The sequence below is a fragment of the Epinephelus lanceolatus genome, chromosome 9 (genome assembly GCF_041903045.1).
Source record: "Epinephelus lanceolatus isolate andai-2023 chromosome 9, ASM4190304v1, whole genome shotgun sequence".
NCBI classification, from domain to species: Eukaryota; Metazoa; Chordata; class Actinopteri; order Perciformes; family Serranidae; genus Epinephelus; species Epinephelus lanceolatus.
The window spans coordinates 1,712,377-1,739,771 of record NC_135742.1 but is presented as its reverse complement, the minus strand read 5'-3'; the positions used below and the strand labels follow the sequence as shown (position 1 = coordinate 1,739,771).

General features: G+C 41.6%; 1 protein-coding gene and 1 non-coding gene across 5 annotated transcripts; one reads left to right on the top strand and one right to left on the bottom strand.

Annotated features, from left to right (window-relative positions):
* The first annotated feature begins 1,068 nt into the window (after positions 1-1,068).
* Positions 1,069-26,513, top strand: LOC117252064 (actin filament-associated protein 1-like 2). 4 transcript variants are annotated; one of them, XM_033618733.2, is made up of 17 exons: positions 1,069-1,207; positions 10,980-11,114; positions 12,807-12,884; positions 13,093-13,154; positions 16,469-16,510; positions 17,095-17,203; positions 17,289-17,509; positions 18,916-19,095; positions 19,534-19,620; positions 19,918-19,987; positions 22,036-22,277; positions 22,356-22,465; positions 22,538-22,655; positions 22,871-22,955; positions 23,113-23,276; positions 23,470-23,580; positions 23,662-26,513. In XM_033618733.2, exons 1-17 carry the CDS (start codon positions 1,192-1,194, stop codon positions 23,686-23,688), a joined length of 1,857 nt encoding a protein of 618 aa, XP_033474624.2. In that variant the 5' UTR covers positions 1,069-1,191; the 3' UTR covers positions 23,689-26,513. The 4 variants fall into 4 exon arrangements, with proteins under 4 accessions (XP_033474624.2, XP_033474623.2, XP_078027146.1 ...); XM_033618732.2 differs by having other exon boundaries at positions 12,789-12,884; XM_078171020.1 differs by lacking the exon at positions 16,469-16,510.
* On the bottom strand, positions 20,974-21,131 carry LOC117253242 (U1 spliceosomal RNA). The gene has a single exon (XR_004501381.2). It is a non-coding gene; the product is annotated as a U1 spliceosomal RNA (small nuclear RNA).
* Positions 26,514-27,395: the final 882 nt, after the last annotated feature.

Below are 27,395 nucleotides of genomic sequence, written 5' to 3'. Positions count from 1 at the left end.
CTTAGTCAGTGTGGAAGAAGTATTCAGATCATTTGTTTAAGTAGAAACAGCAATACCACACGGAGTATAAAAAGTCAAAGTACATTTTATGCATAATTCCCACTGTCAGTGTTATAATATTGGACCATTATTAATAATGTATAAATATATGAGCAGTACTTCAGTACTTGGTTGAGGAGGAGCTGCTTCATGCTGTTGGGAAGTTTAATCTGTAATAATAATGTTTCATATTTTATAAACTAGCATATATATTTTGTAAATACAATTGTAATCTGATAAAAATAATGATAAACTTTATAGCAACTTTCAGACAAAAAATGCAGCACAAAGTGCTTTATATTAAGAGCAGTATAAGCAGTGAGTGCTTCACATGAAAATAGAATGAACATGAAACAGAAATGATTCATAAAATCACTGAGGTGTATAAATCACTATAAATCATTAAATCAAGTCAGATTTTAAAAGAGAAGCGTAAAGAGAAATAGTTTTAGACCTGTATGAGGAGAGTCAGAGCGAGTCTAAAGTGAACAGATACGTTTTTAGCTCTCTTTTAAGAATACTTAGCGAGCAGCTCCTCTGATATCTGTAGGTGTGTGTTTCATAGCTTTGGGACGTCACTGACAAAGGCTGCGTCCAATAAACCAGCAGCAGATGATCGCTGTGCTCTTGGAGGCAAATCTGCCTCTGAAATGTAGAGCAGGAAAAGTATAAAGTACCCTGAAATAGAAATACTCAAGTAAAGTCCAAGTACATGTAGTTACTTTCCATACTGTTTTTCTAACAACAGTGTAGCCCTGTGGCACAGAGGAAGAAGATATCTCAGGCTGTAGATACACACACTGTACCTCACTGTAGATATATGCACTGTGCTGTTGAGTCTGAACATTAGATTTGTTTATATGAAGAAAAATATCACCAGACTTTTACACACATACACACACACACACACACATTAAACTGGTGTGTGTGTGTGTTTCTCTCCTCAGTCACAATGAGTGTGTCGGTCCGTCCTCTGTCTCCTCCCTCATGATGTCACAGAGAGGCCGGACTCGACCTTAAAAGCTGAAGCGTCTCCTCACAGAGCAGACAGCCTGAGAAACTTCACTGTTGTGCTTCTGCTGCTCATCGTTCATGTGTCGGACTCTTTGGAGCAGAGAAATGAGACTGAAGATCAGCAGACACTGAGACGACATGGACAAACAGAAAGGTACTGTGTTCACTTTGTTTTGACACGACTACAGAAACATGTGACAGAAACACAGTGACATCATGTAACAGTGTATTCAACAACTATGAGGTCACCTTCCAGACATTTCACCTCACAAACTCCAGATAATTCACATTTTATATAAACTTTATCTGTTCTGTGTATCACATGAAATAAATGTCAGATGTTGCACGTGTGACTGCATCTAAATCTGACTTTTATTTAATGTGATATTACACATGTAAAAGATAAGATAAGCCTTCAATGATTAAATCAGAATCAGAATCAGAAATACTTTATTGATCCCCGAGGGGAAATTATTTATGTTACAGGTGCTCCTTGCAAGAGAGGAAAGATATGTGAAAATATAAGAAATTTAAACAATAGTATTAACAAATATATAGTTAAATAAACAGGAATTATTAACAAACATAAACGTAAATAAATATATATATATATACATATATATATTGTAAACTGAACAAGATTATTTACACAAAAATCAGGGTGTTGCAGCAGCACAGTTTCGATTATTTCAACTATATCTATGAAGCTCAGTATCATAAAAAACAGTTTTACAAAATATAACATCCTTTGGTCCTCGGACCGTCACACCAGATAAGGAAAAGTCCCTCAAAAACCCTTTAATGGCAAAATGAAATGGTCAAATCCAAAAAACGTTTGGACAGATGTGAGTACAGGTGAACAGACTTTTAAAAAATGATTTGAATGTATTTAAACATACGACAACAACAAAAAAACTCACATGAAATATGACATAAAAACACATGAGTTCATTCGTATTTGTAAATCTTAACTCTGAAATTATATGTATATTTTTTATTAATTTATAGTGTATACAGTGTTTTTTTATTTTATAACCTCACTATCCACAGGGTAACAATTTACTCTTTTTTAACATTTATATTATGTGTATAAATATTTAATTAATGTTCATAAAGCATGAAAATATAATGTGTCTATGAGCTGTGAACATTTTTGAGGTGTGTATTAATGTTCAGTACATGTGAAACGATAACTTTTGCTTTTAACAGAATTGTTTTAGTTTGTATGATATTCTACAAATTAGCGCCCCATAAATGACGTTACATCCTTAACGTACAGTTATGTGATTAAGGTAAAGTTACCGTGTTTAGATTCAGTAAAGGAAACATGGTGAGGACGAAGCTTAAGATGACTTAGTTCACTTCAAGCTCACACGGATCTGAACCACGTCTCCGGGGAAAAGTCTACGTTTTTGTGACTCATCCACCACCCCAACCTTCCTCCCTGCTTCCTTACACGTCCCCTCGGGACCGCTTCTTTCTTTACTGCCGTCAGTGCATTCGTCACGTGATCGCAGCCTTTCAAAATACGTGGGTACACATTCGGGTGCATTACTTTTAATTGGAAAACGTATGAACAGTTAATGAGAAAGGCCTGAGGTAATACATTAATAAATGGTCACAGTTTTTAACACGTAGTAAATGCTGTGAAACGGTTGCAGAAGCACATCGTAATGTGATGTATGGATGTAAAGTTAAAATAAGTCAGAGATGACTTTTAGTTTCACGCAGAGACTGTATATAAAGATAATGTACATAGCTACTGTGACGTCATCCACTGGTTTGTGGACCCGTTTTGAAGCCTCGAGTTTGGCCATTTCTGCTGTCGCCATCTTGGTTTTTTGGAGCCAGAAGTGACCATATTTGGGCGAGAGGGTGGAGCTGTGGAGGAGCGAGGGGTGGATCTGATAGAGAAGTTGAGGACACTATTGGTAGACTCAAAGAAGCCCCGCCCTTAATTATGTTTAACTATAAGACTTAATGAAATGTAAACAGCTGAGTTATATACATATCCACCCCTGTACAGGCGTCATGAATGTTGAAATTAACTGTCGAGACTAAAACTGTTTTTGTGCCAGGCTGTAAACATGTTCATTTCTACATGTTAACATGGAGGTCTGTGGGGACTGACTCACTGTTGGAGCCAGCCTCTAGTGGACATTAGAGGAACTGCAGGTTTTGGCACTTAAGTTTCATTTCTCGGCCTCAGAGGTTGTCACTTGATAGACGACATGACAGCCCCCCAAAAGTGTATCTGGACCGCCCCCTGGTGGCTGGCTGCAGTGTAGGTCTTAAATCCCGCCCCTCTGTTCCAACAGTCACCAACTCTGGTTTGGTTCAAATTACCAGATAGATGTGAAAACATGCTGCTCCCATACACACTAAAATGACTGTTTATTTAAATGGAGTCTGGTGGTTTTGGTGATGGTGATTTCAGGGCTGTTTCTGGTTAAATTAAAAAGGTGAATAGGGCGGACGGGTGTATGGGTGTGTGTGTGGTTTAACACACGTTTGTTTGACACGTCCATCCACCTCGACCCTCAACGCTGTTTCTGTAATGTGGTGTTCAGACGCCGTGGTCGCTCACATTTTTCTGTGAGGCTGATTATAAACCATTTACAATATTTTTTATACAGTTAATAAATATTAAATCAGGGGATGTTATCCTCTCACAGCTTCTTACAGTAGTTTGTCAAAGTGATGACGGAATATCTAACTCAGGGAAAACCCTGGAGACTTTATCACAGCGATGGTATGTTAACTACAGCAGCACAACAATCGGAAACACCCCTCTGTCCTCCATCCTCCATCATCATCATCACTTCCTCCTCCTGTGGCCCCCAGGAGACGCAGCTAATAGACTGTTTACACTCAGACTGACAATTTAGCATTTTTGTCCTGTTACGAAAGCTCAGACTGACGACTGCGGCCACATTTACTGTCATTACTTCATGTGTTAACTGCTCGCTACAGAGATAAATCCGGTTTATTCAGCTTGGCTCTGATTTTTGTAGTTTTGTCAGTCTTTTCTATCAGAAATAAAAAAACATTAACAGGCTGCTTTTAGGAGCATTTTCAATTTGTGCTTGGAAACACTGGAAAGGAAAGAGAAAGGTGTAAATGTGTAGAAATGTTCATACATGAACGGGAGGAGCTGGAAACATGAGATATGTGTGCAGTGATGATGAGACTGTAACCTTCCTCATTTTATACATTAAACAAACAGATTTTTATCATGTTTCCCACAGTTTTAGCTCTGAACGGAGCCTTTTAACCACCTCTTCTTCCTCTGCAGTGCTAAGATGCTTAGAGATGATAATCAGTGTGTAGCTGCTGCCATGTTGAGGCAGAGGGTGCTGTCTGTAGCTCTGGTTGAGGGTGAGAGGCTGTCAGCAGATAAACAGAGATCTGTGTGGGTACATGAGACCCTAAAAAAGAGGCTGGATCATGGGGAGTACCACCAGTTGGTCCAGGAGCTTCTCCTCCATCATGGACGTTTACAGTACTGCACTTATCTGCTGTTTTCTATTGAGATGGTGCTAACTGTGCTTTGTAAAGTCGTATAGCTCTGGGTATCCAGCAACCACTACCACCAGTTTCTCCTCCATTGTTTACCAACTGTAAACTTGTTGTCGTGACCACCACAGAAGCCCCGCCCCTCAAATCATCCCATTGGACAATGGGGAAAAGCGGATGCGACGTGGGGACGTTTTTTCAACAACCAGACGCCTAGAGCGCAGAAGCAAAAGGCGCATAGCAACACAAAAACAGCGAGCAAAAAGCTTCATTCTCATTAAATTCACTGTTACAAAAAGTCGCCTCCAGCTGCTGAAACACTTCCTGTGTGTTTGGGGCTGAACTCGTGGCGTGGAGGAAGTTCTTGGTTCCAGCTGTTGTCAGTCGCTCAGTAGATTTTTGGTTTCTGAACTCTGTGTGTACGGAGCGTCTCTGACTGCAGCTCAGTAATGTAACTGTGTCTGACGTCCTGTTTTTCTATTTTTACCAACCAGAGGATGAAAGAGATGCTGCTCCACACCCTGCAGCGCACACACACACACACACACACACACAGACTTTTTCACCTCAGACAGTTTCATTGACCATAAAGATACAGATCTAAGTTTGTCTGAGAGTTCCTGTCAAACATTTACAATCAGTTTCTGTTAATCTGCTTTTTTTTTCTTGCAAACTTGTTTACAAAGTTGTTTGTTCCTCATTTTGTTTGTTTGTGTATTTGTTCATTAGTTTGTTTGTTGGTCAGATTGTTTGTTTAATTCTGTTGTTCATTACTTAGTTTGTGTGTTCATTAATTTTTTTATCTGTTCACTTGATTTTATGTTAGTTTGTTGTTTCATTCGTTAGTTTGTTAGTTTGTGTGTTCCTTAATTTGTTTGTTTGTAAGTTAGTTTGTTTATTAGTTTGTGTGTTCTTTCTTTAGGTAGTTAGTCAGTTTTTTCATTATTTGTTTGTCAGTCTTTCTTTTATTTGTTCATTAGTTTGTTTGCTCTGTTAATAAATAAAAAAGGTCTGACTTCACCACAGCACGAGGTGAAAACATTACAGGACAGTTAAGAGGAGAGACGTTAACAACAGAACAAACTTTTAATTTACGTCTTAATATATATTCTGGTGTTGTGATTCTGTTTGTATAGTTTTAGTTTTTGGATGTTGATTTGTCTTTTATCAGAATCAGATGATCCGTCATTCATTCACATAGACTGACATTTTTTAACCTGTGTGCATCTGCACACGCGTGTGTGTGCTTGTGTGTGTGTGTTCTGCAGCATCAAAGCCTGAGACAGGAAGTGATTCTGATGGTCAGATAAGCAGCATTCACTAACACAAACTCTTTATTTCTCAGTCCAGCAGCAGTTTCTCTGTGTCGGAGTTTCTGTCGTTGTTGTTGTTTATGATGATGCTGTTGATGTGTTGTTGATGTGTTGTTGATGTGTTGTGGGTGTGTGAGGTATGTACAGCTCAGTGTTTAAAACAGCAGTGGGCAGATAAGCAGATCTGTAGGATCCTTAAAGTCAGCAGAGACGAGTTAATCAGAAACATTTAACCTTGGTCTCCCACTCCGTCACACAGTGAATGGACTCACTCTGTCCGTCTGAATGGAGCTCCGACACAATCACTGTCTGTTGTCTCTGCATTTTCTACATTTCCAACTCCTTCTGATGAGAATTCACACTGTTCTGAGATCAGCTCAGTCGGACCTCTCAGGATCATTCACCACACTTTGGCTTTATACCAACAACTGAGGTCCTGTGTAGACTTTCCAACCAGTGGAACTGCTCATGTTCTCTGTGGTTCCAACTGGGTCTGACTCCTGTCAGTGATATAATAATGCAACTTTAGAATATATTTAAAAATGTATTGTCGGAGCATCTGTGGTCAGGGGCAAGGTTCCTGAGGTCCTTTAGGTTATTGAAGTCATGTGTAGACAGCTAGGGTTCATTACTGCAGGTGGTTCTAATTGTCAGGGAGGAGGATCTTAAGTTCTTTAGGTAGTTAAATAGTTATGTTAATTAGGTTCTAGTGGTCACTGGGGAGGTTTTGATGGTCCTTAAAATGGTTCAAGGGGCCTTTTAGGTTGTTGTAGTTGTCCTTTAGGAGGTTCTAATGGTCACAAAGGAGATTCTAAGGGTCCATTGGGGGATTTTAATGGTCAGGAAGGAGGTTCTCGGGCTCCTCTCTTCTAGTTGTCATTTAGAAGGTTCTATGGGTGTCTTAATTGCCCTTAGAAGATTTTTAGGAGGTTCCAATTGTCAGGAAGGACGCTCTAAAGGTCTTAAGGTGGTTATGTTGTTTTTTAGGATGCTCTAGTAGTCACTCAAGGTGGTTCTAGGGAAATTTTAGGTGGTTGCAGTTGTTCTTTAAAAGGTTTTGATGGTCATTGTGGAGGTTCTGGGGGTCCTTTTTGAGGTTCTTAAAGTCCTGTAGGAAGTTATAGTAGTCATGGAGAAGGTTCTAGGGGTCTCTTGGGTAGGTCTAGAAATCCTTTATGTGGTTCTAATTGTCAGGAAGGAGGTTCTAGAGGTCTTCAGGATGTTAAATTGTTTCTTTAGGATGTTTGATAGAATAGAATAGAATAGAATAGAATAATACTTTATTGTCTACCTTATGCATGCTGAAGGCAGAAATTTGTCTTTGACTTGTAAGACAACATAAAACCATAAAACATGTTCCAACACATGGTCTATAAGGTGGTTCTAGGGGCCCTTTAGGTGGTTGCAGTAGTTCTATGGGATGCTCTAGTGGTCACTGGGGAGGTTTTGATGGTCCTTAAAGTGGTTCTAAGAGCTTTTTCTGTTGTTGTTGTTGTTGTTGTTGTTGTTGTAGTCAGGAGGCTCCGAGGGTCTTTTGTGAGATTCTAGCTCTGCAGGAAGTTTTAGTGGTCATTAAGAAAGTTCTAGGGGTCTTCAAGGTGGGCTCTAAGTATTTTAGGAGGTTCTAATTGTCTGGGAGAAGGTTCTAAAAGTCTTTAGATGGTTATACTGTTTCTTCAGTGGAGGTTCTGAGGGTCCTTTTGATGGTTTTAGTGGTTACTGAAAATGGTCTTTTGGTGTGTGTAGAACTCTCTTAAGTCAATACAGATGTTTCAGGGGTCCTGTGGATGGTGTAAAAAGTTTTAGTGGTTACTGAGGAGGTTCTCCAGGTCTGTTTGGGGGCTCTGTTAGTCATTAAGAAGATTGTAAAGAAGATTCCTATAGTTATAGTTCCAGGGGTCCTTCAAATGGTTCTAGTGGTCTTTGAGGAAGTTAGATTGGTCCCTGAGAAGGTTTTAGAGATTATTAAGGATGTGTTAGTGGTCCCTGAAGGGTCTCTAGGGGTCCCATACTGTAAGTTGTTCTGTTGGTCACAGGGGTGGTTCTACAGGTCCTGTTTGTGGTGAGTGTTAATAGAAAGTAAACATATTGAATAGTTGATGAGTGTCTTTAAGGTACATTTCCTCCTGATGAAAAATCTGCTGTAAATGTTCCTGCAACATAATTATTTTCTTCTACAGGCAACTTCCTGTTTGTCAGTGTGTGCACAGGGACCTTCAGGTCTTAAATGATATAACACGTACAGTACACACACAGTCTTTATTCTGTGTTAAACATTAGCAGCAGCTTATCAGTGTGGATCACATCAGTTAACATGTGAAGGCCAGAACATCCGAGTGTTTGTGATGGGAAACGTTACCTGGACAGGTGCCGTCAGTTCAGTGTTTCATTCACTCATTAATAGAACAAATATCCTGACCTCTTCTGTCTTAAACAGACAGCAGCTTCTGTGAAGACGGACATTCTTAAGTTTTTTATTTGTTTGCATGTTTGAAAATACCACTATTGTAAAATATGACATTCATAACCCCCACAGAGCCATGTTTATATTAACATACATGAATTAACCATGAACAAGAGCCTGCGCTGGAGAGGCTGAAAGCTTATTTTAAGGACCTCTGAGACAAACTCAGCATCACACTGATTATTGACAGCATACCCACAGAGACAGCGGGCCGACATGACCCCTGTCAGAGGAAAATATTGAGCTTGTATTTTTATCTGTGGAGGATAATATGGAGTTGGAGGCGTCTCGCATCGCTGCCTTCAATGATTTGAGCTCTTTACTCTTAAGAAGCCAAAACACAAAGTCAGTATTCATCCAGTGAAGAGAGCAACAACAGCTTCATTCATAACATGAACACAGACTGACTTCATGACAGTTTTCATGTTTTATCAACCTGCTGATGACAAACTGAACTGGACACTCATGAGTTTCGGTCTGTTTATGACTCATGAAACTTAAAGAAATTATTTAAAAACAGTCGAGGACGGATACACAGAAACATTGATCATTAAAAGACTTTTACATGTTTTTAACTTTGATTTTTGTTCTTTTAAAATCTGCAGCAATGTGGTCATGAAAGACAAATACATGGATAAAAGAAGTTTGACTAGATTTGATGAATACAGAACTACCATTTTGCATGTTAGCATGCTAGTATATAAATATAATATGCTAAACATTACATGCTAAGGTTAGAAATTAAATTTTACAGCATGTTGACATTTGTGTTTAGCATACATTAATGTAGATTTAAGCTATGTAATATTTAGCATGTTAACTTACACATAAGCATGGATATTAGCTACATAGTAATTAGCACGTTAGCTTATACACAGCCTAAATGTAGACAAGTTATAATATTTAGCATGTTAGCTTATACATCAGTGGAAATATAGAGCATAATAAAGGACAAGGGAAGATAAATGGAGATAAACCAAAGCAAATTTCTTTTAAGTGAAAAACTACTTAGGCTATGTAATATTTAGCATGTTAGCTTCTACATAAATGTAGATAGGTTTTATGTAATATTTAGCATGTTAGCTTATACGTGTAGATAAGTTTTACTTGGTATGCTAGCTCAGAAATAAATGCAGATAGGCTATAATATTTAGCATGTTAGCTTATAAATAAATGTAGACAGGCTATATGTTATATTTAGCATCTTGACTTTTATTTAAACAGTCCTAGATAGGCTACATGTAACACTTAGCATGTTAGCTAATACATAAATGGAAGCAATATAATATTTAGTATCTTAAACATAAATGTAGATAGAACATAAATGTGTAGCCTTATATTTAGCATGTTAGGTTACATATATGTAGATATGCTATATTTAGTATGTTAGGTTATACATAAATGAAGATGGGCTATAATATTTAATATGTTAGCTTACACATAAATATAGATAGGCTATATTTAGAGTGTGAGCTTAAATAAATGTAGATAGGCTAAATGTAATATTTTGCATGTTAGCTTATACATGTAAATAAGCTATATTTAGCATGTTAGCTTCTACATAAATGTAGATAGGCTATATGAAATATTAGCATGTTAGCTTATACCTAAATATAGATGTGCAATATTTAGCATGTTAGCTTATACATAATGTAGGCTACTATATAACATTTATCGTGTTATCTTATAGGTTACCAAATTGTAGCTATTTAAAAGTCACTCCAAAGTTTTCAGCTTTTGAAAATCATTTAAAACGTTTGTGTAGATTAAATCATAAAGATGTACAGCTGCAGATAATCCTCACACGAGTGAAGCTTGAGCCAGGAAATGTTTTTACATAAAAAATGACTTCAGCCATCAAAGTAGTCGCCTGTTAATTTACTGATTGTTTGGTAGCTGTAGGATAGTTTCATGTTTTGAGTGCAAAAATATTGATTGGTAAAGTGAGTAGTAACTAAAAGTGTCAGATAAATGTAGTGGAGCAGAAGCATAATAGGCATTATTAGTTACATAGGCCTACAGGTACCTCTAGCTTGTACTTGAGTACAACATTTGAGTAAATGTACTTGTTACATTCCAGCACTGTTGAAGTGTAACGAGTGTTTGATAGAGACAGATACTGAGTGTGTAAATAAACATGACTCATCGCTCTGCTTCTCCGTCAACAGTTAAAGGATGACTCAGACATAAAGTCTGCCAAACTATTTTACTTTGTTAATGAGACCAAACACGCAGACAGCTGAGGCGTCTTTGTGTCCAGCTGTCCACCTGTCTGTCTTCTCACAACCAGCTCAGAGGCTGCGACAAAGACGGGAGACCAGACACCAACACTGAAAGTTAACAGCATATTTATTTACAAAAAGTGATGATAAGGAACAGAATGAACGTCAGTAACCAGTCATGTAGAAATGTCTGTGATAACCAAAACAAACAGCAGCAAGGGAAGAAGAGAGCAACTGTAAAGGAGGGAGGTGTTTATGTGCAGAGGACACCTGGCCCAGGTGTAGCCCATCCAGCTGATGACCCTCCATTAAGCACCTGTAACACCAAATCAGAAACAGCCAGATGCAGGGACCCCTGGTGGAATACAGGAACGGTTCATCACAGTCTGTCCTGTCTGTCCATGTGTGTAGTGCTGGCCAAGCTGATCTGGGACCTGCCGTCCTTCCTGTCTGTTCTGGACTCAGAGAACTTGAGTTACATCGCTCAGGCTCAGAAGAAATCCATCTCAGAGCTGCTGTCCAAACTGCAAACCAATGACACTCCTGGTAAGAATACTACGACTGCTACTGTTAGTGCGACTAGCCCACTGCTATTAATACTACTGCTGTTACTGCTGCTGTTTCAACCAATCACCAGAAAAATGTTTGCATTGTCCATTTCTGTTACATTTGTGCATTATTACGTAGCAGATACATGTACCAGGCACTTTATTAGGTACACCTGTTCAACTGCTCATTAACACAAATATCTAATCAGCCAATCAGGTGGCAGCAACTCATTAACATTTAGTCATGTAGACATGGTGAAGACGAGCTGCTGAAGTTCAAACGGAGCATGAGAATGATGAAGAAAGGTGATTGAAGTGACTTTGAACGTGGCATGGTTGTTGGTGCCAGACGGGCTGGTCTGAGTGTTTACTGGGATTTTCAGCACAACCATCTCTAGGGTTTACAGAGGATGGTCCCAAAAAGAGCAAATATCCAGTGAGCCAAAATGCCTTGTTGATGCCAGAGGTCAGAGGAGAATGGCCAGACTGGTTCAAGATGATAGAAAGGCAACAGGAAGTCAAATAAGCACTGGTTCCAACCAAGGTGTGCAGAAGAGCATCTCTGAAGCAACAACACCTTGTCCAACCTTGAAGCAGATGGGCTACAGCAGCAGAAGACCACACCAGGTGCCACTCCTGTCAGCTAACAACAGGAAACTGAGGCTACAATTCACCAAAACTGGACAATAGAAGATTGGAAAAACCACATTCAGATGGAAGCATGGATCCATCCTGCCTTGTATCAACGCTTCAGGCTGCTGCTGGTGGTGTAATGGTGTGGGGGAGATTTTCTTAGTACCAACTGAGCATGGTTTAAACACCACAGCCTACCTGAGTATTGTTGCTGAGCGTGTCCATCCCTTTATGACCACAGTGTACCCATCTTCTGATGGCTACTTCCAGCAGGATAACGCACCATGTCACAAAGCTCACATCATCTCAAACATGACAATGAGTTCACTGTACTCCAATGGCCTCCACAGTCACCAGATCTCAGTCCAATAGAGCACCTTTGGGATGTGCTGGAACGGGAGATTCTCATCATCGATCAACTGTGTGATGTCATCATGTCAATATGGACCAACATCTCTGAGGAATGTTTCCAGCTCCTTGTTGAGTCTGTGACACCAAGAATTTAAACGGAGGTCCAACCTGATACCAGCAAGGTGTACCTAATAAAGTGGCCTGTGAGTGTAGATTGAAACTTTAAATGACGCTGTGGTTTATATGTGGGTCGGTTTAGTTACAAAAAACACTTGGTTATGGTCAGGAATAGATCATGTGATCACGTCTTAGTAAAAAACAATGCTTTCAGCACTACACTCGCTGACGGTCGTTACACCCACATTTGGTAGCTTAACAGCTGCTGGAAATAGAGCAATGTCTCACTAAAAAACAATTGTTTTTGTTGTTGGTCTTTGACAGTGGTGTGCAGCTTGGCAGGCGTCTCACCTAGGTGACTCACAATCCACCATCCCCTCCACCTCCTGATGACAAAGTCAGCTCATATACTACGTCACTTCAGAGACACTGAAATGAAACGTACCAATAAACTATCGGTGATTCCCAGGAGCATAAAATGGCCGTCTTTTCCTCTAGCGACTGGGCTGCAGTGCCACTAAAACCAGTGAGATGACTCTGTGAACTAACTGCAGTAATAACTCTGCTGAAGTGTCTGTTGTGTCTCTAGTGGAAGATGCTGAGTACATGATCATGAGCTGTCCGTCATCGTCTCCTAGCAACGAGCTGTCAGACACACCTGGAACAGGTAACACTGAGAGTAAATCACGTGTCCAGTCAGAGACTGTAGAATATTTCCTGATGTTTCGACTTGTGTTAAAAAGTGACACAGTTGAGATTTTTTTTAACAATTGTGTTGACCTGAAATCAGAGTTCTGATAATATTTATAAAGGCAGGAGATGAAACATGATTCCAGTGTTCATGGTATAAAAGACAGGTGTGTTTGTTTGTGCAGACGGAGTCCGGTCCTCTAAGCTGCTCTTAAATCAGGACTCACCTGTGTGGCTGACAAACGGGGTGAGTCACACACATCTCTCACTTTCCTCACCCAATGCATGCTGGGATACACTCCAACCTGCACTGACTCACTATTTTGATGGTTGAAGTCATTTTCCTGTAAAAACATTTCATGGTTTCAGCTTCACAAACTTTCCCTTTGACTTCAGGCTCTGTCTCATTGTGATGCCATTTCACACTATTGTCACTGTTATTAAAGAGTAATGCCCAGTGCCCGACCTCACATTTGCCAGGCTGTTAAAGATGCAGCATGTGTACGGCCTCTTCTGCCTTTTTGTGCCAGATTTTGAGAGCCCGGTGGCAGGTTGCATCTGAGGTTGCTAAGCAACCTTAAGAAGTGTATCGTATCATGGCCTATTTACCTGAAGTCCTGAGGTCAGAGCTGATCTCCTTCTAGATGCTGTTTGTGTGTCGGCCTATTAAAATGATCAAGAAGGAAAAGAAGGAAAGATATCTGTCAGCTGTGATTGGTGGTTCCCCGTGACATGACCTAGGGTGCACGATGCACGCCGCTGTGTTCTGAAAGTTGAACTAAGTTTATCTCAGGGTGCAGCCGTCACGCCCTGATGCATACAAGCTAAGATGGTGTCGCTCTGGTGTTTGAGCTCACCTGTTGTGCCTCTACATTGAAAACAGTGAATTTGAGGGCGCAGAAAACAGAGCTTGTGTCCAGTCCATGAGCACCCAGCGCCTGACCTCATGTTTTCCAGATGGTTATAGACGAGGCATGTGTACGACCCCTCTGAGTACTTCCATAGCACTGCACAGGAGCATCTTTTACTACAAGAGAAATGACGCAATTTAATCTAATATGAAAGCTGACAATAATCGTACTGTGTACATTTGTTTTATGATATTGAAAAAAATGTATCTGAACGTTGAATCTCTCTTTTGTTTGAGTTATTTTCTAAGAGGAGACATTTACACAAAGTTCATTAACTAAAAGTTTCAGTTTATTCAAGCAACAATAACCCTTCTGTCTTCATTCCTTTAAGGATCATTCTCATAATGATTCTCTAATATTTTAATACTGCGATATTTACTACTGCGAGACGGTTGTCAGACCGTGAAAATCTCATACCGTTGCAGCCCTACAGATGAAACGATTCTGTCGTTGTCTTCACACTGTAGATGTTTGACTCTCCTGCACTCTCTGACCTCCTGATGCTCACGATGGTTCCCCCGAGGTTTGATAAAAAAAGCACTTTTTTATTTTAGATAACAGGAGAAGAAGAAGAAGGAGGAGGAGGGTTAGTGATGTGGGTCAGTAATGACAGACTGAGTCCTCCTGAGGTTTGGGAGGAGACGGCAGGGTTTCTGTGTGTGTGTGTGTGTGTGTGTGTGTGTGTTGGAGGGAGTGACAGGATGCTCAGTGTTTACATATGAGGCCATCTCCCCTCTATCTGTCCTCCTATTGGCTGAGAGCTCTGCAGAGGGAGGAAGTGGTCACTGATGGCAGCTGATTAGCATCTGGTCTACGTGATGGATGAACACAACACACACACACACACACACACACACACACACACACACCCACTAACTCTGGGAAATTTGGTTCATATGTAACCAGTTTGCAGACGTTATTTTAGATTCAGTGGCTGCATGAAGCTTCGGTTCAGATCAGCAGTGTGACGTTAGGCTGAGAGGATGGTGACAGTGTGGAGGTTTGCAAAGTGTTAATGTCCTGTCTCATAGTGTCTGACGGGGGTCCTGCAGATCCTTAAAATGTCTTACAAGGCATTGAATTCATTTATCTAAAAAGAAGACCTTCATTCGTATTAAAATGTTTTAAATCAACATTTAAAACACCTTAAAAATGCTCAGACAATGGACGTAGGATTTTACATTTTTTTTCTGACACTGCACTGTAAAATCTCAAAATAATGTGTAATAATGTCGCCTGTGTGACATAAAAAGCTCGATGTCCCAAAACCTCTTACAATTGCAACTTCAAAATGCAGTTTGGGTTACTGTAAAACTGGTTTCATTCTGAGTGGCTTAAAAAAAGTCTCAATAAAATTAAGTTGTAGGAACCCTGTCCAACATTTAACCCTGAGCACGTTCTCTCCCTGACTCTGTTTACCAGGTGGTTTATCTGTCTCAATTTATCTCAATAGTGTGACAGAGGTTTGAGCCCAAACTGTGGAGGTATAAAGAAGCTGCTGGTTTGTCCCACAAATTCAAGAAGTTTATTTATTTGTTTCATTCACAAATAATCTGTCATCTTTTGTGCTAAAAGAGTAGCGTGAACACAACAAGTCCGTGCCCTCCAGAAGGACTTACAGGAGTGTTTTCTGATCTGTGGTTAAGTTTTGGTTTGGACACAGAAATAACTTGATCAGGTTTAAGGAGTTAAAATCACCTATACGTCGAGGTCAGGTGGTTCCAGCTGTAATCATGTGGTCAGGGGGACTGTGGTCTCTGGTGTCTTGTTGACCTCCTCCCTCTATAACAACGTCACCTCACCTCTGAAAGACTCAAAATTACTACGACCACGAGGAGTCTGTGTCACTTGAACGTAAAAGACTTTCGGGGTAGTTTGACTCACCGGATGGAGACAGCAGCTGTGTCTCAGTTCAGGGGCTGCAGCCTTCGAAGACCGATTGCGTCACATCGGCGCGACCAAGGCCGTCCAGTTTCGAAGGCTCCTTCAGATGCGGCAGAGACATGCAGCCTTCTTTCCCAGAATTTGGAGGATGCAACGGATGAATCCTTCGTGGCCCAACCTATCCCAGGATGCATTGCGTGCTGGTGATGAATATATTAAGTGAAGTTAACTAACAGTTGTTGACTAGCTAACGGTTAACTGTTGTTAGCATTACGTTAGCTAAAAGCACACAGCTTAAACAATCTGAATTTCATAAGTTTACTTGAAAACGCTCCATCAGCCTGAAATATATCAGACGGCGGCGTCTCCAGCGGTGAATCATCTCCTCAAGTATTAAATTAAACATATGTATAATAACAATCTCTGGGTCCATGATTTAGGGCTAACTACCTTACTAGCTTACTCCTGCTTTCGTCAAGCGCGGCTGGTTGCTAGGTAACAGTAACTCCAAAGGGTTGGGGCGAGAACAACTGGTGATGCAACCAGGAAGTCCTCCGCAGACCAGACCGTCCCATTTCAGAGACCGTTTGATTTGGCTGATGCGGTCTTCAAAGGACGCGGCTGACGTCGACTGTGAAGGCAGCGTCCTTCTAAGGCTGCAGCCCCTGAACTGAGACACAGCGCGTGGCTGTAAACCTGTCATTGGCCAGTTATTTTGGCCTTCCACTAACTGCGTGTTACTGTTTCCAAATCCCCTTCACTACAGGAAACAACAACCTCCAAGCTAACAGCCTACGCGCTGAAAATGGTGAGTTTTGATTTAGGTTTGGATCATGCAACAAGACATGTCTGCTTTGTTCTTTCTGTAAATTGTTGTTAAGATCTATGACGAATAAAACAGCTTGTGAACGCAGCTCAGAAAAGCCCAGACTGCGTCTCTCAGGACTGTCATGCCCCTGATGTTGATCCATTGTCTGACACGACGGAGTTACTTTTAAAGATCTTTTCAATCTGGCAGCTCCAGTGACAGTGACCTCACATATGTGCCCATCTGTTCCTCCTCACAGGAGCTTCTGTGATGAAATCATCTGTGGTTTCAACAGGTTCAGTTTGCTCCTCCTGTCGCCTGAGTCCAGACCTTTGAGTTGACTGATTCGTCTGGTATTGGGATTACTCACTTAAAATAAAGAATAACTAACGTCGTTGTCAGGCTGTTGTCAAGGGGTCTGCTTCATTTCTGTGTGCCGGTGTGCAGCAACCACGTAACTGTCAGCTGACAGAACAAACACGTCGGCATGCAGCGCTCAGTCAGTCAGTCATCCGTCATATTCAGCTGAAAACTCTGCACCGTACTGCTGAAGTGTCTTTAAACCCCTTCATCCATCCACGCAGGGCCCTGTGGTGCCGCCGCTCCCTCCAGGCGGCCTCGGAGGTGATGATGATGAAGATACCTACGAGGAGGCAGAACCGTACCTACCTGACACGACCACGACTAACACTGGTACCCCCCAACACACACACACACACACACACACACAGAAACATGTTGTAAACCTTTCATAAACACGTCCTGGTCCCTCCCTCAGAGAAGGCGGAGTCAGACAGCAGTCACTATGAGTCATATGGGGAGGATGATGATGATGAGGAGGAGTCTGTGAAGGACAGAGCTCACTACATCCAGTGGAGCGCCTCCCAGCCCTGCCTGAGACCCATCCCCGAGTCCCGCCTGTGTGGTTACCTGTGGAAGAGGAAGTGGCTCGGACAGTGGACCAAACAGCTGTTCATCATCAGGAGCAACGTGCTGCTGGTGAGTTCTGCTGCTGCACTCGAGTCTCTTCTTTCTCTTTTTACTCCTTCACATTTATCTGACAGCTTCAGTTACTGTACAGAATATTGATTTTACTTATTTAATAAGTTTTCCACAAGAGGCAACTACAACAGTCAAATCTTGTTTTTACATGAACTCTGAAACCTGCCAGGCTGCCAGTGATCCCCAACAATAGTCCTGTCTGTCAGAGGCTGTAGTGGGCTGAGTTTTGAAGCTGGAGTGATGATACTGGTGTGATATGAAACTAGATAACCTAAGAATTCTGCTTCTAGGGAATAATGCTCCAAATTTAGGCTAATTTTTGGCGAGCGGAAAAACTGGCATGGTCATGTTCACAGGGGTCCCATGACCCCTGACCTCAAGATATCTGAATGAAAATAGGTTCTGTGGGTAACAATGTGTCTTCTCTTTGCAGACGTGTCCACTTTATGCTTGTCTCGTGCGGTTTTGGGCAAAAACCATGTAGAGTAAATGTGTTGTTTTCACCTATTGTACAGGTGCATCTCAAAAAATTTGAATATAATGGAAAAGTTTCAAAAAGTGAAACTTTCATATAAAGTGATACAGAAATGTCGACCTTCTTAAAAGTATGTTAATGTATGCACTCCATTTGCACGAATAACTGCATGAGTGTGGCGTGACATGGAGGCCATCAGCCTGTGGCACTGCTGAGGTGTTATGGACGCCCAGGTTGATTTGATAGAGGCCTTCAGCTCGTCTGTATTGTTGGGTCTGGTGTCTCTCATCCTCCACTTGACAATACGCCATAGATTCTCTGTGGGGTTCAGTTCAGGTGAGTTGGTTGGCCAGTCAAACACAGTAACACCATGGTCAGCAAACTAAGTACAAGAAGGTTTGCCTCTGTGGCTAAGTCCTGCTGGAAAAAGAAATCAGCATCTCCATAAAGCTGGTCAGCAGACAGAAGCATGAAGTGCCCTAAAATCTCTTAGTAGACGGCTGCGTTGACTTTGGATTTGATCAAGCTTGGTCTTGTTGGACGCCCCATTTCTAATTTTATTCTGTCGCTTGCGTTGGAAGTGCTGCAGTGGACGTGGAGCAGCTGAGTGTCAGGTGACATCATCGAGCTCCGCTGCAACTTTTCTCTGCACGTTGTAAAACGGTTTGGTCTCGTCACGAATCTTTAGTCAGAACTGGACTTAATGAGATGTTATTGATTGCAGGAATGGCCGTCATATACGTCCATCATAATGTGCTGTGCCTGTCTCAACTTTCAAAGTTTGATCAGGCACCTGACTGAAACACAATGTCTGTTACAGATTTATGACTGGAAAAAAAATGGTCATAATTGAAATTAATCTTCAGGTTCCCAGTTTTCAGATGATGTATTGTTTGTGCGTGTGTGTGTGTGTGTGTGTGTGTGTCAGTGTTATAAGTGTGCTCAGGACCTGCTCCCTCAGCTGGAGATCAACCTGCGCGGCTGTCAGCTCGTCTACAAGTCAAAGAGCAACAGAAAGATCCAGCACCAGCTCAAACTGGTGTTACTGGGATCAGAGACACTGGTGCTGGGCTACAGCAGCTTCCAGCAGGCCGACGAGTGGAGGAAGGTCAGACACACACACACAACTTTCACTACACTCATTGTTAACACTCCCTGTGCTGTATTCATAGGGAGTGGGATGCTGGACGAGGACATTTAACTGGCCTACTGTCCTTGTCCCAGTATACAAGCACGGGAGGGGAATCCATTTACTGAGCCAAGTATGTGCGACTCCTCTACGATAGGTGGAGATATGCCCCCTTTCAGCTTGTTAGTATTGGACCTTTTTCTGCACAAGACCAAACAATCGATCGTCATCCAGCCACGTAACGGTGACCTGTATTTTACACACCAACTCAGTGTGGTGTTTCCAGGACAGCTGATCATTTACTGAATTTTAATTTGATTCATTTCAGTATTATTGATGAATCTATAAATTATCAGCTGTATTGTACGTGTGTGTGTGTGTGTGTGTGTGTGTGTGTGTGTGTGTGTGTGTGTGCAGGTGATAGAGGAGGTGAGTGTTGGAGCTGAGGTGGAGAGTCGGAGCTCGTTGTCTCTGGTCAGATCAGACCAGCTGCTGTCCTGCAGGGTGAGACCATCATTCAGGTGGTTCTGAAATATTAATGTAAATGTGTGTTTAATGCTGACGTGTTTCACTTTGAAAAAGAAGGTGAGGTTGATTATTTAACACGTATTTCAGATCAGATGTTTCCAGTGCTCCATCGTAAATGTTCCCGTCAGTGAGTAATGAATGTCAGACTGTGAAACCTTTAGCTGTGTGTGAATGTGCCTCAGCTCTCTGGTCCTGTTCGGCACATTTATTCACATGACACAATAATAAAAAGTGTTGGTTTAAAGTTTCTGTGTGTTTTTCGTGTCTCTTCAGTCCAGTACAGTCCAGAGTGACTCTGAGGAGGAGAAACCTTCAGCTCACTGCAGCCTCAGCAAAGACAAAGGTACTGATGTCATGAGTGTTATTATTACTATTATTAAAGTCTGTAAACCAGAGAGAGTGCTGTTAAAGCTGCAGTAGCTCCATCTGCCGGGACTTGGATTGGGAACCAGGAGGTTGCCAGTTCGAGTCCCTTGCGTGGACCAAGTGTGGACTGTATAAAATAAAGCTGCTAATCGACAGGTCTCAAGTTTAGTTCAGTCAGCGCTGTGGAAACGTTCAAGTGTCCTCACGCAAGTTGGTGAATTCTGTCTGCTCATGTGTTCCTGCAGATAACCAGATATAAATCTCACGTATGGATTTTTTTTTTTTTAAGTTTTAGCAGTTCTGAAGTAACGCAACACGTTACCAACAAGATTTTGGGTGATATAATTACATTAACGCATTACCACCCAAACACTGTTTACTGTTTTCATTGATCCACAACGCTCCACTTCTGCCAGCGCGCCACCAGAACAAATTCTGGCCCCTCATGGACTGGATGAGTCGTAGAGTTGGAGCCCTCTGCACTCCAAACTTCCGGGACATGTACCCTGCAAAGTCCACGAGTCTGCAAGTGCAGTGAAGCCCTTAATTAGGTGTATCTCTAAAGTCCAGGCAGCGCTCAACAGTGCGAGTGTTTCACTCGCATTTGCGACTAAAAATAGGTGTGTGCGAACTGTAAAAAATATTTAGGGGCACATTTTTAAAAAAAATTTTTTTATATACTTTATTAATCACTGAGGGGAAATTCAATTTTTTCACTCTGTTGTCAGGTCCAAACACACACATGCACAAGCAGGACCTATACATGCATTAAGTGGAGAGATGTCAGAGTGGGCTGTCCATGACAGGCGCTCTGAGCGGTTGGGGGGTTAGGTGCCTTGCTCAAGGGCACCTTGGCAGTGCCCAGGAGGTGAACTGGCACCTCTCCAGCCACCAGTCAGTGCTCCATATTTGGTCTGGACGGGGACTCAAACAGGCGACCCTCCGGTTCCCAACCCAAGTCCCTATGGACTGAGCTACTGCCGCCCTAAAAAAGATTATGCAGTTGAGATTCCCACATTTGGGGAATTTGCAGAGGTCAGCTCAATCGGAGTGCAATGACCGAGCCTCGCCCTGGGTGAACCACCCTCTAGATCATGGTATCTCCCCTGCCAGGTAACTATAAAAAAAATCAGCATAAAACCATAAAAGCATAAAAAAATCAGCCGAAGCAGCCTATATTTTTGTCAATAAAAAAATACGATACTCTAACCGCAAATGTTGGAGGAACTCCAGCAGCCTTCCCTCTTCCCCGTGTGACACGGTTATAGGCCGTTTTCCAAGCCGCTGTCAGCACAATGAATATAAGTCCCACTGTCGGCAGCGTGGAAATAAGTCAAAGTGTGGCGGAGGAGACAGACTGGGTTAAGCGGCGGACCTCCAGGGAAACCTGCTCCGTTCTCCCTGCAGTTAGGGACCGTTCTCCACCGACGTGGAGAATGTTTTAGGATAGTAATAACATTATATAAGATAATCATATTGCAAAGATAATATATATAAGATAATAACATTAAAGACAAAATTAAATTGCAATACTTTTTCAAAACTTGATGATTTTACCTTTCCATGCATTTTGTATACAAGTTCATTAAATAATTTTGCTTGTAAATGTCTATTTGCATCACGTCTATTACGGAAAACACATTATTTGATCAATTTACATTGTGCCCCTAAAGTTCTTTGTGCGCTCCTTACTTTTTCAACTTAGGAGCACATGTGCTCCTAAGTTGAAAAAGGAGCACATGTGCTCCTAAGTTGAAAAAGTTAGCGTCAAGCCCTGTCGCTGCTGCTGCTGGCTGTATGTGCTTATGCCCCTTATGTTGTTGTCATGTTGTTAGCACTGTTAGCGCTGTTAGCTGCTAGCCTCCAGCTCAGCCACGTCCATGTTGAGAGCTGTGTGCAAACAACATCTAGTACTTTCCACTGTTCTGCACTAAAGAAGAACAGTGTTAAGCTCCTTTAACTGAACAGTCATTGGATGATGTCATGTTAGCGTGACCTCTGACCTCAGGTGTGTTTGATTGACAGGTGTGCTGAGCGTGCTGATGAACTGTCAGTGGCAGAGTTTACTGTGTCAGGTGGAGGCGGGGCTCCTCAACATGTTCGGAGAGGAGGAGGAGGAGGAGGAGGAGGAAGAGGAGGAAGAGGTGAAGAGGTCGCCTCAGTACACCATCCAGCTCAGAGGCTGTGAGGTCAGAGCCGGGCCCGACACCAACCACTCCTACAGGATCACACTGAGCATGCTCGGTGACCAGGTGGCCGTGCTGGAGGTGAGCTGACAGGACAGGAAACAGGAGGTCATTTCATTCGTTCATACAGTCGTGTTCATGGTTTCATCTGCCCTCCAGGTGAGTAGTTCAGGTGAGAAGGAGCGATGGTTGAAGCTGCTGCAGGACGGAGCTGCCCATCACAGTCACCATGACAACAGCACACAGGAGCTCACAGGTGGAGCTCTCAGGTAAGACACACCCCTCTGTCTGCTCCTCCGGTCGTCATGCTCCTTCTGTAGTTTTGTCTCTTCTCTCCTCAGTGGGCTGCAGACTCGAAGGTTCCCCACCCCCAACACCTACATGGACGACCCGTTCCACCTGAGTGGGACCGGCCGAGACCAGCCCGTCTACTCCAACACCTCCATCCTGGAGCACATGGTACGCTCCTCACAGCACAGCACAAACATTTCAAACATAAAGTAATGATATTAATGATGTCAGAATCATCAGACTCTGATTTATTTTCAGTTTTCTTTAGTTTTAGATGTGTAGTTTTGTGGCAGCAGTGGGCTTCTGTACTCCACAGAGACCTGCCTGGTTATTGATTATGACAGATATTAATAATAATGATTGGTGTGTTTGTGATGTCTCAGCTCCAGAGCTCTCAGGACTCTCGCTGCAGCTCGGTGTCGTCCAGAGACTCAGTGACCTACAGCAACACCGTCTTCACCAGCCACAGTGAGTCTCAGCGCGTACAGGAAGTCTTCTATTCACGGGACGAAACAAGGACCTGCATTTTAAATTAATCAAAAAAATCTCCCCTGTTTCTACTTGAATTTTTTTGAAGCCCAAAACAGCTTCAGTAAAGACTTTATTTTTTGTTTGTGTGTTTCAGACAGGAAGTCTGTGGAGGTGGAGCGAAGCGTTCAGAAGCTGGAGCTGACGGGAAGGAGGACAGTGCAGCTGAGGGCGGGGTCAGAGATCAACCTAGCGTCTGCTGGGAAGCAAAACAAACGCACCTTCAGACAGTCGCTGGCCGTCTGCAGTGAGCGCGCTCAGGTGGGATGCACATGTTTGTGTTTTGATATTTGTTCAGTGTAAATATAGAAGTAAAACCTCCTGCTGTGAGTTCAGAGAATCAGTCATGGTTTACATGTTCTGTATTAGAGCTGAGCTACACTCTGGTTTTACCTCCTCTGCTCACTGGTTTCACTGGTTTCACTGGTGTCTGCTGTAACCTCTGCTGGTCCAGGCTGGTTTCCTGAACCCTCTGCTGCGACGGACGGCCTCGGCTAAAAACTCTCTGAGACGAGCTCCTTCATCACTCTTCATTGAACACGGGAAGGTTTTCCAGAGGAGGAAGGTCAGTCACACACACACACACACGCACACACACACTGATGTCAGTCATTTCATTTCAGTCATTTTGTTACCGTTTTTACAGGAATGGGAAACTAAAGCTGCTGCTTGACACTAACTGACCATCATCATCATCATCATCACCATCATCATCACCACCATCACCACCATCATCATCATCACATCTACAGTCTACAAACTCTTCTCCTCTCAGCTGAAGAACCTTCTGTAATCTAACGTGGATTTAAAGTACCAAACTTAAAGTGGCATCACTGTTGGCGTCTCTGTCACAAAGACAAACTGGATCTCTCTCTCTGTGTTTGTCAGAGTTGCAGCTTCCACCAACACAGGAAACACTGCAGTTTATTTTCCACTGTTACTGCAGTTGTTCCACTAACCGTCATTTCCTCCTCTGGGGGCAGTAACTTTGGATAGCTACTGATAGCAAGCAAGGAAAACTAAAGTGTTATCCTCTTCCTGTTTTGGTTGCACAGTGGTTGATTTCCACTTTAATATGTGCACCCTAACATAACACTGATGCAGCCTTTGCCCACTGCATGGATATTTTCTCTTTGCTGTTGTAAACACTCGATGTTTGAAGAACCCGAAGCAACAAACAACAGATGAACCTGTGAGGAGGACAAGCAGCTGACGGGGAACGTCAGTTTATTAGAGTCTGTTGGATTAGTGCCAAGTGATGACCTCATATCACCATATGTCACCAAAATCAGATCCTGTAGATCATCACTTTAAAGTTTAATTCAACCTTCCTGCATTGAAAGTGTATTTATAAAGCACATTTCAGCAGCAAGGTAGTTCAGACTGCTTGTAATAAAACATCAAAAGCCAAAGCTCCTCTTTGGCTTCAAAAACAATGACCTCAGTTTGTTTAGATGAAGAAAATTGTGGCACATCCAGTTTGTGATTTGTCCAGGTCATAACGGACCATAGTCCCCCTGATGATGTGTCAATGTGTGTCATCTGCATAATCATGGTGACATATTTTATTGTTTTTTTATAGACCCTTTTACTGTTAGTAAACGGTATGATGTTTTTTGGTGGGCGGGGCTTAGCTGGAGGCAAAACAGTTCTCCACAGACATTAGCTAGCACTAGCTAACAAGTTGTGTTGTCTTGTTTTAGACGATGGAGGAAGATGATGTGAGTGGTGCGTTCAGAAACACTCATTGTGAGTGTGGGAGCGCACTCTGACACAAACTGGAGCGTTGATAAATTGGGAGCGCTGTCTGAATGTAGCGTTGGGTTATCCAGAGCAGCGCACTCTCAGAGTGGCAGAGCGCACTCTGGACACTCTGTCTGTGGAGACGGAGCAGCAGAGCGCCGAGCGGAGTGAATGATGTGTGATTAACTTAACCGTTGGTTCATTCATGTAGAAATATAACGCTGCGTTTCTTCCACCAACAGGGCTCTCATTTTAGTGTAGAGCGTCAGACTGAATTTACCAACGCACCATGTCAGGTCACTCACTCTCCGGGACCGCCAGTGTTACTGGAATAAGTAAACACTGACCAACGGGACCAGACTGGCCGACCCGTATGCTCTCACTCAGTGGATGGATGATGTCACAGGAAGCCAATCTTACAAAGGAGGACCACACTTGTTTGTTTTGCTATGGAAGCTAACGTTAGCTAATGTGCTAAAAAGTTAGCGTTGCAGAGAAATCCAATCTTCCTCTTAATCCCTCCCCAGTTTCTGATGAGGTGGACATGATAACCCTTAATACACATAACCTTATTCATCCCTACAACAGGAAATACTTTTTCCCTAACCTGATATGAAGTGTGCGCTGCACATGTGAGCATTTTTGATGATGGCCTCCGTCCAGTCCTTTGGTCTTATCACATTTAACCATAGTTGTCTTTGTTTTTGTTGACGGGCAGTGGCGGCTGGTTTTGAGCCATGACTCCTTCTATTCTGGCTCCCAATAACACAACAAGACAAACACATTTTAACACTCCTATGGAGCCTACAGCCCTGTGGGGGAGAGGCAGCTGCACCTCCAGGTGATAACATGATGTCACTGTGATGTCGGTCCTAAAAGGGACTATAATCTGAGCCAGTGGTAGCATGTAAGTGTTAAACAGTAGAGGTCCCAGGATGGAGCCTGGGGGAACACCACATGTCATTTTTAAACACTGATGTAAAATGACCTACAAACACAAAGTCGTCCCTGTTCATTGAGTCAAAATGGAATCAGTTTAGTACTGTGCCTGAAAGTCCCACCAGGTTTTCCGTATAATACAAAGCAGCCCAAACTGTATCCAGACTGCAGCGACCGTCTGTGGCAACAAATGTGTGAACATATCCGTATGTGCAGACACCTGATTTATTATAAACAGAAACAGTGCACGGCTGGTTTTCAACATTATTAAAGTGGTGTGGGTAGTTTTCATAAACTGAACACACACATAAAAGCTCTCACACTTTCTTTATTAACATCATTTTAACCACTAATCTGAGTTTATTTGGGGTATTTATATTTCAATAATATATTGATGCATTAGAATCCAGTGCACTTCCTGGTTCTGTTGGAGTTTTGCAGCAGCTGTATCAGATGAGCCGCCGTCACAGCTGGAGTCTGAACTGTCCGTCAGCTGAGTTTGATCCTGTGTGTCTGTGAAATTATGATAGAAATCATCTGTGTGTCGATAAAACTTTAATCTGTTCAGTCTGATGACTTATTGTTGTAAATTCAGGTCACACATTAGTTTAATCCCACGTGTTCTCTAACTGAAACAGTTTGTCTGTTCTACACTTTATACACATGTTGATTTATGTTTTTTTTCCATGACGTCACTTGTTTGTATAATTTTTATATTTACTGGATTTTATAATAATCTCAGGAGAACGTTTCTGTCGTTGATGTTGGACTAAACACTGATCTGCAAAATGTTACTGTAATATTAAAAACTCGATTTTACATCATCTTTGCTTTTATTCATAAAGGTTTAAAATCACAGCAGAGATGCAAACAGACGTGGAGGAAGTACTCAGAAGTAAAAGTAGTAATATCAGAGTAGAAATACTTTGTTAGTAAAAGTACAGAAGTATTTAGCAGTAGCTTCAAAATATATTTTAAGACCCAAAAGTTCTCATTATTTCTGAATATTATTTATGATAAAGGTAGTTTGTGAATGTCCCCTCTGAGGATCAATAAAGTTTTACATTCATCTGTAATAATTCATCATAATTTATTTGTTGATTATATTTTGTATCATTAATGTCAGTCTATAAAATAAGTAGTAACAAAAGTTTTCATTTAAAAATTTAAGTACTGTATATCCCTCTTAGATGTCGTGAAGTAGAAGTGTAAAGCTGCATAAAATGGAAATACTCAAGTAAGGTACAAGAAGCTAAAAGTTTTAAAAAATCTTAAGTACAATATAATGAGTATAATATGAGTAAATATACTTAGTTACTCCTGACTTAAGTATCCTAAAATAAAGTTTACTGATTTTTATTTATCTATTTATTTTATTTTATTATTCATTACTTAATTTAAGTGTCTCAATGGCCTTTTTATTAGACATATTGCTCAATATTATTCAAGATAAAAACAAAATAAGGTTTTTTATTGTTAAAGTTCATCTATGAATAAAATACTTTGCAAAAAAAAAAAAAATCAGTTAATTAAAACCTTTTCTAAAAGTTAGGCTGATAATTTACTTACTTGATTAAAATTAATTTAATTTAACATCCCACACGAAAACAACAAAATAAGTTTTTTTTTAATTAGTAAATTCCATTTATGAATCACATATTTTGCCAACAACATTTATCAGTCTACTGAAACATTTTT

Coding starts and splice junctions, on each gene's coding strand:
- LOC117252064 (XM_033618732.2), top strand. Junction 13,155..16,468: donor CTGTGTGGCTGACAAACGGG/GTGAGTCACACA, acceptor CCTTCACTACAG/GAAACAACAACCTCCAAGCT. Junction 19,621..19,917: donor ACCAGCTGCTGTCCTGCAGG/GTGAGACCATCA, acceptor GTGTCTCTTCAG/TCCAGTACAGTCCAGAGTGA.